Source organism: Bombyx mandarina, chromosome 07 (genome assembly GCF_030267445.1).
Source record: "Bombyx mandarina strain Sakado chromosome 07, ASM3026744v2".
Taxonomy (NCBI): Eukaryota; Metazoa; Arthropoda; class Insecta; order Lepidoptera; family Bombycidae; genus Bombyx; species Bombyx mandarina.
In genome coordinates, this window is record NC_143214.1 from 3,479,498 (window position 1) to 3,497,062 (window position 17,565).

The 17,565-nt window shown below is 36.2% G+C and overlaps 1 protein-coding gene across 5 annotated transcripts in view; it reads right to left on the reverse strand.

Annotated features, from left to right (window-relative positions):
- The window catches only part of cv-c (RhoGTPase activating protein), a 334,600-nt gene that overhangs the window by 8,443 nt on the left and 308,592 nt on the right, over nucleotides 1-17,565 (reverse strand). For all 5 annotated transcript variants that reach the window (XM_028172057.2, XM_089728608.1, XM_089728609.1 and 2 more), the window contains 10 exons: nucleotides 8,268-8,871; nucleotides 7,744-7,886; nucleotides 5,420-5,560; nucleotides 5,078-5,187; nucleotides 3,896-4,063; nucleotides 2,819-2,931; nucleotides 1,918-2,170; nucleotides 1,274-1,377; nucleotides 643-770; nucleotides 36-195 (listed from right to left, as the gene is read on the reverse strand). In XM_028172057.2, the coding sequence (XP_028027858.2) occupies nucleotides 36-195; nucleotides 643-770; nucleotides 1,274-1,377; nucleotides 1,918-2,170; nucleotides 2,819-2,931; nucleotides 3,896-4,063; nucleotides 5,078-5,187; nucleotides 5,420-5,560; nucleotides 7,744-7,886; nucleotides 8,268-8,871 (1,924 nt within the window). The remainder of the gene's footprint in view (nucleotides 1-35; nucleotides 196-642; nucleotides 771-1,273; nucleotides 1,378-1,917; nucleotides 2,171-2,818; nucleotides 2,932-3,895; nucleotides 4,064-5,077; nucleotides 5,188-5,419; nucleotides 5,561-7,743; nucleotides 7,887-8,267; nucleotides 8,872-17,565) is intronic.

The window sequence follows — 17,565 nt, forward strand, 5'->3', positions numbered from 1 at the left end:
TTTCAGGACACATTGTGTTAATAATGAATTCATACCGGTACACTCTCTTCGAAGTAGTTGAATTTGCATCTGGCCAGCATGTCAGCTGGAGCAAGAAATAATTGCATGTGTTTCTGTATCAATAGCAGTAAACAAGCGTGGGCTGCCCGGCTCTCGCTGATCTGCCTTTGATCCGCTACGCTTTCTATCACCATCCTGTTGAAACGCGGAATCTGAATTTATCAACAATAACATAACGGAATCTGCATTTATCAACGATATTAATGATAGATCTCTCAACACTAGTCCGCAGCATCGGTTCATGACTTAACCTAACCTAATCTTTCTTAAGAAGGAGGGAGCCTGGAGATCAGTAATACAGGTCTTTGAACCTAGTACGACTTCAGCTCTTTCAAAGGCTTACAAAATAAATTATAAGGTTAATTTCCATTTGTATTTGTATTATACCTTTAAAAGAAAAATAAATAAATTATCATTATAATTGTCATTAATTATTTTTGAAAACATTTCTGAAATTTTATACATTTTCTATGCGCAAAAATTTAATCTAACATTATTAAATTTTATAACGCAATTTGTTATCGTTTCTCTTCTATGAGCATCATAAATATTACAGGAAATTATCGTATTTGATGATTTTACCTGTTAGAATTCCCTTCTTTAGTGCTCCCAGTCTGCGGTGGAGCGTGATGCAGCCTCAGTAACGTTGGTGCCAGACAAACAGCCAAATTCGATGCTGTCATTTGATTCACCGCGGAATGTTCGGCTACCTGTAAAGACATTTACAAATCGTTAAGCTACGTGTATAATATTGAAGTTGTTTTAATTGTTGAGAATACTACAAAAATAGGTAACGTAAATAGGCATTGACATAGTTAAGATTGACTTTTATGCTATAAGAAAAAAACCAATTTTTAATAAAAATACACTAAGCTGAAACTAAAAACAAATATAAATATCTAATACTAACTGACCCAGCAGACTTCGTAGTGCCTCAATCCATAAATAAAAGACCTAAACTTTTATATAAAATAAACTTAAAACAAACAAAAGGAATCCCTCGGACGGGGGACACACCAAAGGAAAAACAAAATTGTTATTTTTGTTTAATTCCGATCATTTTCATATTTATCTACCCTCTAAACCTTCTCTGGACTTCCACGAATAATTCAAGACCAAAATTAGGCAAATCGGTCCAGCCGTTCTCGAGTTTTAGCGAGACTAACGAACAGCAATTCATTTTTATATATATATATAGATTATGAAGACTCACATCAGAAAGAAATATGAGTAGCGAATGTAAAGCCTCCAAGTGCTCTTCGGGCAGCAGTAGTAATGCACATTGCACTGCATCAGGACGAAGAGGTTCAGGGACATCTGAAAGTATATACAAATTAGGATAAATCAGTAATTTAACGATTGCTTTGAAGTCGTCGTCGCCTAAAGGATAAAGACGTCCGGTGCATTCGTGTTGAGCGATGCAACAGTGCTCGAATCCCCCAGGCGGGTACCAATTTTTCTAATGAAATACGTACTCAACAAATGTTCACGATTGACTTCCACGGTGAAGGAATAACATCGTGTAATAAAAATCGAACCCGCAAAATTATAATTTGCGTAATTACTGGTGGCAGGACTCTTGTGAATCCGCGCGGGTAGGTACAACCACCCCGCCTATTTCTGCCGTGAAGCAGTAATGTGTTTCGGTTGGAAGGGCGGGACAGCCGTTTTAACTATACTGAGACCTTAGAGCTGATATCTCAAGGTGGGTGGCGCGTTTACGTCGTAGATGTCTATGGGCTTCGGTAACCACTTAACACCAGGTGGGTTGCAAGCTCGTCCATCCATCTAAGCAATAAAAAAAAAACATCAAATTATTACAGCAAACATAATAATAATCGTTAGATTATTACTTACGTTGAAAAATAGCAATAAAAGTTTCGCTGAGTTTATTTGTGAGCAATGCATCAGGTAGTTCTCTGAAGTATTGCTTAACCATGTCCGCGACGTCATGAGCCTGAGCCCCATCGAAGTTCAAGCTTGATTGGTTCTGATCGATGGTGTTCATGTTCTCTATAGCGAATGCGGCATTAGCTGCACCGGCTGCTTCGACAACGCTACGAAGTTTCGCAATCCTTGATTTCACTCCGGCCTTCCTGAATATGCCCATCTGAAAATTTAAAACGGAAAGTTAATAAATCATTTACATAGTACCAATCTTGAAGTGTATTTGAACACCAAATACACTTCAAGCGGTTTAGCGGTAGGCAGCGGCTTGGCTCTGCCCCTGGCATTGCTGAAGTCCATGGGCGACGGTAACCACTCACCATCAGGTGGGCCGTATGCTCGTCTGCCTACAAGGGCAATAAAAAAAAAAAAAACAAAGTATACCCTATACGTGATTTCATATGAGATGCACCCATTATCAATCACATGTTAAAGTGAATTTGTAAGCTGAGCTAATAAATGATTTTTGATAATAATTTTTACTGGTGGCAGGACCTCTTGTGAGTCCGCGCGGGTAGGTACGACCACACCGCCTATTTCTGCGGTGAAGTAAAGTATGGCGTTTCGGTTTGAAGGGTGGGGCAGCTGTTGTAATTATACTTGAGACCTTAGAACTTATATCTCAAGGTGGGTGGCGCATTTACTTTGTAGATGTCTATTGGCTTCAGTAACCACTTAACACCAGGTGGGCTGTGAGCTCGACCACGCAACTAAGCAATAAAAAAATTATAAATGTCAAATATTATTAATTAAAGTTATGTCATTTTAATGTAATTTAGTTAGGTATATAGAAACACTAAAAGGTCCTGACCTGATCTAAAGCATTGGTTTTCAGCCAGTTCAAAGCACACTGGATCGGTTTGGGGAGTGCGTGACCAGTCCTTTGCAGTGACACAGTTAGGGGTACACCAAATACTGTTTTATCTGAAAAACATCAACACAGAAATTCAGAATATTTTCACTGTTTTTAAGGCATTTGTCACCTTATTTTTTGAGTTAAAAAAAAAAACTCAATTCTCCATAGTTGAAAAGATCGCCATGGGGAAATTGATTTTAAGGATCGTCGAAGAAAACGGCCTAATCTATTTTCATTCTAGAAAAAAAAAGATGAATTATGCTGCGGTTTTGCTTAGATCTACGGTGGTAGAATAGATTGTTGGTTTCTTAAATTAGTACCTTAAAACAATCCCAGTGGAAGAGACGAAACCGTACAGAAAGAGTACCGTGATCATTTCTTTATCGTGTCAAAGCGGGACGTCTACGGCATTTCGTATATATAAATAAAGACATAATATATAGGGTACGTCGGGGTAAGATGTAATATTTAAGTGCCACATCCAGTTACTGCCAGCTGCCTTGCGCAGGTCGTCGCTCCATCTAGCAGGAGGGCGTCCTACACTACGTTTGCCGGTTCGCGGTTTCCACTCCAGAACACGTCTACCCCAACGGTTATCGGTTCTGCGACATATGTGACCAGCCCACTGCCCCGATTACATTGGTTTTTGCCCGAATGACCTCATTGCGTATTCGGTCTCGCAATGACAAACCAAGCATAGCTCGCTCCATAGCGAGCTATGAGTTACTTAAGTATGTATTTTATAATACAATAAGGATTTGGGATAAGTAAGTATTCGGCAAGGTTCTAATAAACATATGCACAACAGATAAATGAAAGCGGGACATGTTTGTTCTCGTTGGGGACAGCGGGACGGATAGCCTGAAAGCGGGATAATCTCGCTCAAAGCGGGACGTATGGTCACGTTAAGAAAGAGGTCTAAGTCCTTAAAGAGCTTGAACCGGCGTACCCGTCTCCCGATCATCAAATACACGTGAATTTTCCAATCTATTAATGTCCTACACCATTTCCTTCAAATACAAAAACACTCACCTTTATAATCAGGAGTTTTGATTTTCCGTATAAGTTTCGGTAGCTCCCAATTCCAGCCGGATTTATGTGATGGGCAGTATCTCTCCATGCAGGCGGTTAATCTTAGAAGAGCTAACTTCCTCAAGATGTGTAATTGTCCGCAGGATAATGAAGCCATTGGTCGCGATACTGCATTTAAAATTATTAAATCATCAAATCTTTCTCTCAGAATGTAAGCATTACTATGATAGCATTACATTCATATCATCCAGAACTATAAAGCTACCGTGGCCTAATGATTGATTTTATTGGTATGATCGCAAAGAGTCCGGTGACCCTGGAAAAGTTAATAATATCCTACGACAAAATCTAAAAATATCTATTTTGGTCTGAATATAACTAAACTACCACGACAAGAAAAATATTATAAAATTGAATCTATGGAAAATGGAAAATCCATGTTTTCGCAAAATACTAAAAGAAAACGTTTGAAATTAGAACATTCACTCACACACGCCAACACACATAAACACTAACCCACATTCAACACGAAATTCATTAAATTATCATTAGTAATTTTGGCGAATATTATTTGTTTAGTATTACGCCGATTCACTATAGTTTGCGTTAATTAGTTTCGTAGCCTAGAGCAAGATTAGGCTTAATGAAGTACAAGAGAGCTACAGACTTGGTTAAGAAATAGAATATCATTGACGTTCAATTTCAAGTTCAAAATATTTTAATTTTCATTTATTTGAATTAATATGTATGTCATACATACAACTAGCTACAGTTTTATATAAAGGCTTGAAGTTTATTCACTTATTTAAATACCATCTATCGCAATCTGATGCCATTTTTATTTTCCTTGAAGTTTAAAGGTTTTGGTAGTTGGTGCTTGGTACCTAGGTACTTGAGTGGTAGGACCTCTTGTGCGTCCGCACGAGTAGGTACCACTGCCCTGCCTATTTCTGCCGTAATGCGTTTCGGTTTGAAGAGTGGGGCAGCCGTTGTAACTATACTGAGACCTTAGAACTTATATCTCAATGTGGGTGGCGCATTTACGTTCTAGTTGTCTATGGGCTCCAGTAACCACTTAACACCAGGTAGGCTGTGAGAGCCTCCACCCATCTAACCAATAAACAAAATATATATGCGTACAGTTAAAGGGCTTTAACAGGGCTTTAAACAAAAAGTACTCACAGTATGAGTCAGGGTCTTTTTGATTCGGTGCAGGCTGAAGAGTATTGTTGGCTTTCGGTCCTCCGTTTAGGGCACCAGTACGGAAGGAATACCATCTTTGTATACTGCTCCTGAAATAAACAGATAATAATTTTAAATACACCTACATAATTTTATGATACAATTAATTAATGAGGTTGGCATTACATTTTTAAAATTTAGTTTCTATTTAATTATGAAAATCATTATTCGTCAAATCATTATCGTTTAATAAGAAATTATAGTGGTCCAAATTAATCCATAAGATTTTTAGAATGTTTGCAAAAACAGGTCGACTTATTTTCTAGATTAAACTGTCCTTACTTTTTACTTTTCAGATCGAGACTATCATCGTCATCGTCTTGATCGCCATCATGAGATCTGGAACCGGCAGAGTTTGGACTGCTGTCAAGCTCAGAGCTCCTTGATGCTGATTTGTCCCTTTTCAGACTTCTGTCGCGGAATCTGTTATGAATATTCAGAAATAATATTTTCCATTCCGACATATTCTAAGATATTCGAGAAAAATCGATAGGGATAGGTGGTGGTGGAACTTATTAGCTATAAGGCGTAAGGTGAATATTCCTACGGCAATGCGGTCATATGGTCCGGTTTTAAACAGTAGATAAATACTATACCATACGATTGAAATTACGAAATATAGTCTCAAGGTAGGTTGTTCTACTTTATACATCTGATTGTCTATGAGCCATTTACATACCCAATCCTGTGGACCGAATGGTAAACAGTCGACGTCGCCCTAAGCACGTTATTACGGATTTTTCCGATTCATTAACGATGCTTTTAGGTACCTCAAGCACGGGTTACCGTCTTCGCCGAAACCATCGCTTGCGCCGAAGGGCTCAACGATTAAATTAACCTATAGACACAGCCCACTGAGTTTCTCGCCAGATCTTCTCAGCGGATAATTTCTGATCCGGTGGTAGATTCTGCGAAGCTTGCTAGGGCCGGTGTTAGCAACACTTCCGTTTTGAGCCCCGTGAGCTCACCTATACGTTAGGGTGAAGCTGAAATAGCTTCTCAAGGCTATCAGCATAAGTAGGGAAAAAAGAAGATACATCAAATAACCAATGAACAGTAGGTAGATCATTTACGCAAAACACATGAAGTGATATTTGCGCGAATCTCGATCTTCAATTTCAACAACAAACTCTATAATGTTTGTGTTATCATTTGGAGTATTTCTATAGCCTTATTTTTGTGGTAGCAGAAATCATTTTAATGTCGAAATATTTTCCAACTCATATTGTGGTCGATGCTATTCATTAAGTTTCTAAGAACGGAGTAACTGCTTGGCTTTAATTGGCGTTGTTAGTAAAAACATAGTAATATAGCTTGGGGAGCTACAACTTTGTGAGTAAAAAATAGAATTTACTAAGATTAAATGAATGTTGTATAATATTGTATTTGGATTTGACGCAAGGCGTATTATCGAATTCAGTGGCACTATAATTATAATCAGACTTATAGCTTATATCCGGATCTAATTGAAGTATAGCCTTATTCGGATAAGGATTAGCAATGTATAGGTGTGAGTAGATTCTACTCTATAAATAAAGTATCTGCTTTAGAAGAATTGTTTAATCGAGGCGAGTCATTTTAATTGAATGTTGATTCGATGGCTAATGGCGTTGGCTAATTACAAAACTAAACAATAGAAACAGTTCAATCCAGAATATTTATTATGTTATTTACCGAAATTCATCTCAAGCTTGCTATTCAATAATTTACCAGATGATAACCGAGCTTCGCTCGGTTTTTTTTTGTTAACGCCATCTTGTTGTGTCTTTAAAGCGGTTAGTTGCCCTCAATTATGAAAATAGTATTATTATTCGCCAATAGATGTCAGGAAGAGTTGTTTATTGAAAACACGAATAAAACAACATTTTCTGAAAATAAATCGTAGCTAGATTTTTTTTTTTTTTTTTTATTGCTTAGATGGGTGGACGAGCTCACAGCCCACCTGTTGTTAAGTGGTTACTGGAGCCCATAGACATCTACAACGTAAATGCGCCACCCACCTTGAGATATAAGTTGTAAGGTCTCAGTATAGTTACAACGGCTACCCCACCCTTCAAACCGAAACGCATTACTGCTTCACGGCAGAAATAGGCAGGGCGGTGGTACCTACCCGTGCGGACTCACAAGAGGTCCTACCACCAGTAATAAATCAGTAATAATCGATTTATCGCTCCCGAAATCCCTGTATACTAAATTTTATGAAAATCGTTGGAGCCGTTTCCGAGATTCAGGTTATATACATATACAAGAATTGCTCGTTTAAAGATAAGATACTATGCAGTGATGTAATCATTCGGATATTATATTACCAATGTATCTAATGTAAATTGTTCTAATGAGCTGTGTTTAGGCTCGTTAGGCACGCTAGGTGCCTTAGATAGTGTGTAATTTAATGTTTCATTTATTTAATGTTTCGGTTTCATAATATTCATTTTCATTTTATCTGTAGGAGTTCAATAAAGTTTGTTTGATGAAGTTGATGACTTATATTAATTTACTAGATCCCTTTGTTATCAATAGTCAGAGTCTATAGACTACAGTCTACATAGTTTTAGATTCCCTTAAACACCAAATAGGATTTATTATGATTTGTAGTATGCACTTACTTTTGTCCTTCCTTTCCTAGGTTTAATGAACTCGTCCTTATTGCTTGTCGCCTATGCGGTGTGTGTCCTGGAGATTTTTGTACTTCCCGCAATATTTCAGGATCCGCTTTTAGCTCTACTGGTGATGGTGGTTCAACATATACCTAAATAACAAAATAAATCACAATTATTTCTTATTTGGAAGCAATGTCAAATTTTAATGTGTGCTCAAGTTAATCTCACATTGAGATATCACTACCAAAAATTTTATGAAATTATCTTACATCATATTTATGTAAAATATATTTGTATATAGGCTGCACTAAACCGTATCGTTCGCTCGCAAAGGCACGTATTACCATCTTAGGAATTTGTATCGCAAAATAGTATTGTTTTGGTGTTTGGAAAGAAATAGCTGTTACACAGTTCAGGTAATTGGGTTATATAAGCTTCGACTGGCCATAAGGCGGTGCATCATTTTGTTATCTATAAAAATTGTACACAGTGATGTATAGAAAAATAATATAAGTATTCGAAATGTTCACCTCAGTGTTGTGGGTGTTGATTTCTTTGTAATAATTATGTCTCCAACTAGCCGGCTGACATTCTGAATCACTTAAAGCACTCGAATCATCATTCTTGAGCCCTCTGTTAAATATCCTTTTGGCTCGGCCAAGTTTCGACTTGGAGCTCTTGTTACTAGAACTCATGCTGCCATCTGACGCGTATGAAGAACTGTCATCGCCAAACGGAGGGTTCAGGACGAAGGATTGCTCTAGAGGAGCTATCGGTGATGGAGGCATTATGGTCATAGGAGAAGGGGGCTGAGTTCGGATACCAGCGTGTGCTGGTGAACTATGGAAATCTGGGAACGGGAATGCTGTTGGCGAGGTCGGTGTCATATCAATATAGTTCAGATCTGGGTACTGGTCGGTTTGTACATCTAGAAAGTGGGGCGAAGATACAATAACTTCGGTTCTGTTTTGGCGTTTTCTTCTCCTAGTCTTAAGTGATTCGACTCTACGAAGCAATGCTTTGGCTCCATCCCGTAGTCTTTCCGAGCCGGTTCTACGGAAACGGGTACCCGTTTCTTCTTCATCTTCTTTGTCGCTTGGTAACTGAATTACTGGTTGACCAGGAATGTTTAAGCTGAAACAAAATTATTTATTTAGGAATTCGTTTTATACAAATTGTCACAGACCATTATATTGAATTAAAAAATATAAGTATACAATATTATTATTATTTTTGGAAAATGTATTAGCATTTCTTCTTATCTCTGATGTTACTTCCATAACGAAGCTTAATCGAGTTTTTGTGAGCGTAAAATGTAAAATTCTAGCTAACGAAACAATTTAAATGCTTTCCAAGAAGCTCACAGTATACGCAGTTACTGAAGTCAATAAAACAAAAGGAAATGAGCTTTACCCAGATTATAATTACAAACTCTGAAACACATTCTCTTCCAAATGGGTCGTAACTTTTGTTAATGTAAGAACTTTTTAGTAGCTGAACTGACAAATCCAACACGACTGTACTTGGAGGGCACAAGAGATAAAGGTCCAAATTAGAATTGATAAACTTTACGACTCTCCCTTCAATTACGTGACAAAAAAAAATTTTTATATTTTGGATTATTTATTTACTCTTTTTTATTATTTTTCAATTATTTCGAAGATCTTTTTGTTTCCTTATAAACCCTTATTATTATTTTGTTTCCTTATATGTATATATATGGACGCTTGAAAGGTAAACGTGACTAAGCGACAATAACTGCTTTGTACATAAATGATAGGCAATGACCATATTCGATGCGCAAAAAATATATATTTCTAGGTCTATTACAATAATTTCAATCCTACAGCTAGATTCGTTAAAATCTAATTTTTTTCAGGTATTTCAACTTTAAATTAGTCTACTGTAAAGTTCACGCATTGTCGCTTAGTCATGTTTGCCTTTCAAGCGTCGATATGTATATTTATCTCCCTGCATGCTCATTAACTATAAAATAAATAGGATTTAAATCTTGAATTACATTTTTTATAGCTTAATCGGGTGGCCAAGACCATGGTCTACTACCATGGTTAATGGCCATCAGAGCCCATTTGTTTACTAATGTTTCACATCTATGCGAAGAAGTCAAACATTCTGGTGTGATTGGTAGCACTATAGCACTAAGTACAATTGAGTCTTGAATCTCATTTGTCTAGGTTCATCGCAAAATTCAGTGATATCTAGGATTTTCAATGCCTAATACGAGGTGAGCCCTGAAGCCGTCTGTTTGTCTGAAGAAAAACAAATTTGACTATAGTAAAATATATTGTACATTTTAAGTTAACATATTAACATACTGTTTGCACAGAAGTACGTATAATCTATTTTAATATTCAAAAGAGATTTAATTCAGTCGAAATTAATGTTTGCCTCGTGCATTGCACAACACTCCGCAACAACAATATTACGAGAGGGAATTAAAAATTTACGTATGTGAAAAGTTTTAATGAGATACTGCGGTTTTGTATCTGCATCAGAATATTTCCCAGCTGTTGTGACGCAATTAATTAACTACGAATCATAAGAGATGACATTTTGGTTTTTATTTTTATTTTATATAAATGTTTTTTCCTTCCTTACCTATTTATTCGCTGGTAGCCTGAGAGTCTATTCAAGCTATGCCCCGACAGGTAGGTTAACTCGCGGGCTCAGCTTCAGAGAAATTTCTAACACTAGCCTTAGCAAGAGTCTACCACCGGATCGGAATCGCGACATATAATCGCGATAACATTTTTTTAATACGGGCCTTGAAATATTTCTATTGCACTGTCTAAAGTGTACGAAATTAAGCAGAGTGCAGCCCAGTTCCGCTGAACCCGTCTGAGTCAACAAAACTTCTTGGTAGAACGAAAAAAATAATGAAATATTCAAATATATTAATTAAAAAAGAAAGAAATAAAAGATAACTAAAAGAAAATATTTTTACGAACTAGCTACGAATACTAAATATTCGCTAAAATAATTTTCGTTACAATCAAGGGCAACAGGTGGTTTTCGAATAACTTCGACACACGATTATATCTCATTTAATTAGCGGTAAAGGCGTGAAGTTTACTAGTAGTCTATTAAAACAGAAAAACAATGTATCCTGCGCATTTATAACTAAAATCATATTCCAAGATCCACGTAATACTCATTTTTTTACTATTTGTAAAGCTATTATTAAGCAGAGCTGAATTAGAGATCGGACTTCAAAAAAAGTTTTACAATAAAACAATTTGTACGGTACAAATTAATGTTCACTAACTTTAACTACCAATTTGTACTTCGAGTAATGGACGCTCCTGAAGTTATAGCCTGAGTGTAGAATTTCAGTGAGCTTTAATTAATAAATCGAGTTGGTCCTGCAAGAAGCCGTTTTGATGTCATGTTTATGGTCAGTCCAATTTCAGTTATGACGACCGTAAATTGTTAGGTAATTTTAGTTATTTCTAGTTACTAGTTACTAGAAATAGTAATATAAATAGTAATACTATACTAGTTTTAGTTATTTCGTTTTGATTGGTGGTAGGACCTCTTGTGAGTCCGCATGAGTAGGTACCACCGTCTTGCCTATTTCTACCGTGAAGCAGTAATGCGTTTTGGTTTGACAGCCGGGCGATAGTTTGGCGGGACAGTCGTTGTAACTATAATTGAGACCTTAGAACTTATATTCTCAAGCTGGGTGGCGCATTTACGTTGTAGATGTCAACGGGCTCCAGTAACCACTTAACACCAGGTGGGCTGTGAGCTCGTTCTCCCATCTAAGCTATTAAAAAAAATATCTGCTATGTTCGTTCATATGATAGTTTCGTTTAGTTTACAAGTTACGCCTGTCTCCCTAACAATACAAGCGAATGTACCTATATAGTTCTAATATTGAATATTATAAGTACATCAAAATTCATATTTAAATTTCTTATGTTCCTATTATTCTACAGGTCGGAAGTAATCGATTTAGGCGATAGTACTGGTCATTGTATTGTAAAAATGTATGAAATAAAGTTGCGCTGCGTTTGCGGTAGAATCATTCATTTCTTGAACTACCCTCCTGTTCATTTTATTATATTACTATGAAAATTTCCCTACAGAACAAAAACCGTAACAACTTTAATCAAAATTAAATAAGCTATTTAGACGACAAACATAGGAACAATCACTAGGTTTTTGTAACAATTTTTTTATGAATTACTTCAATGAACACCAAAGCATACTCTATTTAATTAACATTATAATAACATTATAATTTAGTGAATATTCTACTTCCTAATTATTATTCACTTACATCACGTAACTGAATAAAAAAGTTATAATTTTTGTTTATGTTAATAAAACGCCAGTAACGCTATGTACGATTAATCTTTATCTAAAAGCTTTCTGCTCCAAAAACTTAACGCCCTGTAGCTTATCGGGGTCGATGTAATAAAATAAGGCTGGGGTTTCAGTAGCCGCGATTTTATTTACACATATCTATAGATAGATGTTAGCGATTAAAGTAATTGCATATGTGTATTAAATTTTTAAGAAATTATTAATTTATCTAGAATTACATTCGAGATTAATCCACTTATTAACATACAAAAAAGTGTGTATATGTAAAATTCATATGACACCGTCAAAAGTATTTACATCTCATTCCGTTGCGGGTTAACTTCAATATACACATGTGTCTGTCTCTTTTTAGTGTCGCCTTTTCGTTTCACCGAGTTTCGAATAAAAATGGTGCTAAAAAAAATACCTTCAATAAATTATCAATTATCAACGAGTAAGAAATATACGGATTGTCGAATGGGGGCATTATATAATGTTTCACAATCAAAAGGTGTGAGGATTAAGGAGATACTTGTATAGAGAAAGAAGTTTTTGATACTAAATGTAAAGATACTTTCGTAAGAGAAGTAACAGCTAGAGGCGACGGTCGTATCTATACTTCTATACTATAATATTATAAAGAGGAAAGATTTGTTTGTTTGTTTGGTTTTATTAGGCTCCGAAACTACTGAACCGATTTAAAAAAAATCTTTTATTGTTGGAAAGCTACGGTATCCCCCGGGTGTCATATTTATTAAATGTTCAAAAAAAATTAGGGATCCTTACTGAAACTCCAATAATGTAACCCAATGTGTAAAAAAATTACCTAAAATTCTTTACATCGCTTGCGCTGCTTCCCAAGCGAAGCCGGGGCGGGCCGCTAGTATTAGATAATATATAGATAAAATTTAAAATTTATAAAATTTTACCATCAAATACTCTCCGGCCTTCGTCTAAACGTGAAAGGGACGGCTTGCTCAACAACAAAAAAAAAAAATCGTTCCGCTATGCTCCCCACTCCCGCAGTGAAACCACACAATTTCCTCAGAGCTATCATTATTACCCACGAGTTTGGCAATCCGAAATGGAAACTGGATAGGTGAAGGGCTAAGTACAAGCTGATAGTGGAACAAATGACTTCGAACTTAATTATACACATTGTACTTTATGTAGTATAACTGTGTGTTTTGTATTTTGATAGTCATGTTCGATAAGGGCCTGTCCAATGAAAATTGTTTTGTGTGAATACATCTATACTAATATTATAAAGAGGAAAGATTTGTTTGTTTGTTTCGAATAGGCTCCGAAACTACTGGACCGATTTGAAAAATTATTTTACCATTAGAAGCCGACATTGTCCCTGATGAACATAGGCTACTTTTTTTATTTATTTTTAATTTTTTTTTTGGTTTCATGTGTGTTTTAATGTTTCCGAAGCGAAGCGAGGGCGGGTCGCTAGCCTGTAATAAATTTAATGATAGTAAATTGAATATTCTAAATGTGATGCCTTCAATGTTTCTCTATAGCTATTCGACAAACGAACTAAGTAAACAGACACAGTCCAATGAGTTTATTTTTTTTATTTTTTTTTATTGCTTAGATGGGTGGACGAGCTCACAGCCCACCTGGTGTTAAGTGGTTACTGGAGCCCATATATATCCACAACGTAAATGCGCCACTCACCTTGAGATATAAGTTCTAAGGTCTCAAGTATAGTTACAGCGGCTGCTCCACCCTTCAAACCGAAACGCATTACTGCTTCACGGCAGAAATAGGCAGGGTGGTGGTACCTACCCGTGCGGACTCACAAGAGGTCCTACCACCAGTAATAAGTTTCTTGCCGGATCTTCTCAGTGGGTCGCGATTCCGAGCCGGTGGTAGATTTTGCGTGGTACTTACTGCGCTTGTTAGGGCTATTGTTAGCAAATTGCCTTAGGTTGAGCCCCTGAGCTCACCCGTCAGGGCGTAGCTGGAATAGTTTTTTAGGCTACCAGCGAAAAGGTAAGGAAAAAGAACCTTATTTTGATCGCTAAAATATGTTTTTCGTTACTATTTGTTTATTATTACCGTTCGTAATTTATAAAAGTCAACTCAATTAGACAACTCATATTAATCTATTATTTTCATTGGAGACATCGGATTTTGATATCAGATTGTTAACAAAACTGGACATTTAAAATGCTTACCTTAAAAATATATATACTTTTATTAACTACTAGTGGTAGGACGTCTTAAGGGTCCACATAGCTGGAAATGAACACCCTACCTATTTCTGCTGTGAAGCAGTAATGCGTGTCCGTTTAAAGGGTGGAGCAGCCATTGTACTGTAAAAACTGAGACCTTTGATCACATGTCTCAAGGTCAGTGGCGGCATTTATGTTGTAGATGTCTATGAGCTCCGATAACCACTTAAAAACTGGTAGGCCGTGCTTTTGTGCACCCATCCAAACAATAAAAATTAGCTTAAAATTCTAATATATCATGAGAACGGAAACTTAAATTACAAAATCTGAATTTTACATTTCAATACGTCAACATTTCCATCCCAACGATGGATTATCATTAAGCTGTACAAAATTTGATTAGATCATTGACATTGAAGGTTGAACAATACATCTACTTAACATTCCATCAGTCAATCGAAATTATCAATATCATCATACAATATCGATAATGAGCATTCTGTGAGTTGTATAATATAATATTTCATAGGGCTTTACTTATGTAAATCGGCACGTGTTTTAATTTTGAAGACATATAATGTGCAGTAAAAGTTCGTGTATAAAGTAATATGTATACCTAGACGATGGGTAAAATTGAAATATTACAATTAGAACTACATACTTTATTTGTTTATTTTTTTTTATTTATTTAATATATTTTGTACACACAGCTGTTAGAAACAACACGACAATTTATTTACATTATCGAAGTGACACACGACCATGGTGTTATCCGTCGACATTAGAACACTGTGCTGCCGTATATTTTATATTAATTAATAAATGAATTTCTTTTTCTAGCATTTTACGTTACATTTCACATAGAACGAACTGACAATATCTTGAGGTCTGGTATTTTGTTTATTTTGGGTTTTTTCATCTTTACGATAATCCTTAGTGGGATCCTCTTTCTCGGATGTCAAATATAATTCCAATAAAATGGAAAGTTCGATCTCGTATCTCAAAACTAAATTGATACTCTACATTCAACACACTTTACTATTTGTAAAATAGTTTAAGCCCGCTCATGATTTGTGACATTTGATATAATATGTGTATTTCCCTATTTAAATTATGTTCACAATCGGATCGAATGCTTACATTCGGATTATGGCAGGACCTCTTGTGAGTCCACGCGGGTAGGTACCACCACCCCGCCTATTTCTGCCGTGAAGCAATAATGCGTTTCGGTTTGAAGGGTGGGGCAGCCGTAGTAACTATACTTGAGATCTTAGAACTTATATCTCAAAGTGGGTGGCGGATTTACGTCGTAGATGTCTATGGGCTCCAGTAACCACTTCACACCAGGTGGGCTGTGAGCTCGTCCACTCATCTTATAAATTGCTAAACAAACTATTTATTGAAATCTACGTTTCTTTAATAAATATGAAATATATTCAAATCCACATTTATATGATTTACTTTTACACGTATCATGTGTTTGGATTTTTGTCATTACAAAATTTCTTTTGAGCTAAATAAATCACATTGTATTCATAATAATAACATTATGTCGAGTAAGTGTGGCCGAAGTATGCTTTGTCACAATACTCGAAACGCTATAATTGGCTTCTGGATTGCGTAAGACCATTGTGTGTTAAACAAAAGACATATGACCTTATGCCCTTTATTTGAGTCATTGTGTCTTTCTATATAGTCATTTTTATTTGTCCTCAAATGTTTGTGTTCTTTATTAATCATTCTACCGTCTTTTGTTTTTTTTAAATGTCAAGATTTATCATGATAGTGTCGCCTAGATGTTATGACAGTTAATTGATAAGCAGCCGTGTTATTGACAGTATTAGTATACATTGTACTGAGGTTATTGCCTATATCTTCGAGCAACAATGGCTAGCGAAGTTCAGACAGATTATGAGCACAAAATTATGGATAATAAATTGATACGTGTCCAGTTTCAAACCTCTCGTCTCGTCAAATTCGATAATTGATTAATCCAATATGTATTATAGTTTATATAAATAAGATTTTGTATGTTTGAATATTTGTTGCTTGATTGTGTAACATTAATTCAAGTATTTTAGTCGAAATTTCGTTGCCTTGGGAGTCCACAAGGGATTCCAACATTAAGTGCCATAAAACCTTTGATGCTTGTAGTGCATTAGTAATTCGCCTGTTAGTCTTGTGCAATTCAAAGTTATATGTATTAAGTTTTAGCAATGTTATCTTTGTATCAATAAAAAAAGTGTTTCGATTATCATAACTACCTATTTAATTACAAAAAATATTAGGTAATTGGGGAAACCAAGCAACATTTCATGCTGCCAAATAAAACTTAGTACTGTAACCTATTGAACATGAAATACTATGCGTTATCTCAAGGTGGGTCGCATATTTGTGGCATGCGTCTATGGGCTGATAACCATAATACATTAGGTGGGCTTTAAGCTCATTTCATTAATTTAACAACCACTACAAGCCAATTCAACGTATATTGTAGCCTCTGATGTCCTACAAAATAAATTGACCTCTAAAACTCATTGAAGAAACATTAAACATTCAAAAAAAACAGTTCAAAATTATCTGGCCACCTTCATCTCTTACTTTATTGACGCGTTACTTTATTTGGTTTGAGTTTTACTTAAGTACATTGTAATGTAGTTAGCGTCTGTCAAAACGTGTTATGATGCTTTTACTATGTCAATTTTAAGTACGCAGATGACGTTTGATGGCGGATTGATTGACATCGGCATCGCCTTACCGAATAAGGCCGTCTTATACAGGCTGTTTAAAATGTTTTTAGATATTTTCTTCTTATAGATTTATGCGAGCAGGTTACGCTTGATATGAAGTAATTACCGAAGTCAATTAACATAACATTCTTACCCTTGCCGCCGTGAAGGATGCGTATCACTATACACACGTACAGGATATACATTATTGATTAATTCGCTTTGACATTCTCGAGTTTCAATTTTTTTTTTTTATGATTGAAAGATTACTTGTGGCCCGAAGGCCTTTCCAGTTTCTCCAGGACAGGTGGGCGAGCAGAGGCTCAGCCAAGAGGGGTGGGATTTGCTTACAACTGTCCGAGCGCCTCCGAAGGAGACTTAACAACTCAAGAGCAATTGCTTCGCTAATGAATCTACTACCGGATCGGAATCGCGATCCACTGAGAAGATCCGGCGAGAAACTCAGCGGGCTGACGCATGGGTTAGGTTACACGTCGACCTCTTTGTCGAGTTCGACGAGTACGGTTACCGGGGTGCGAGTTTCAATACCAAATCAAGACTAAATGTATAAAAAAAGAAACACACAT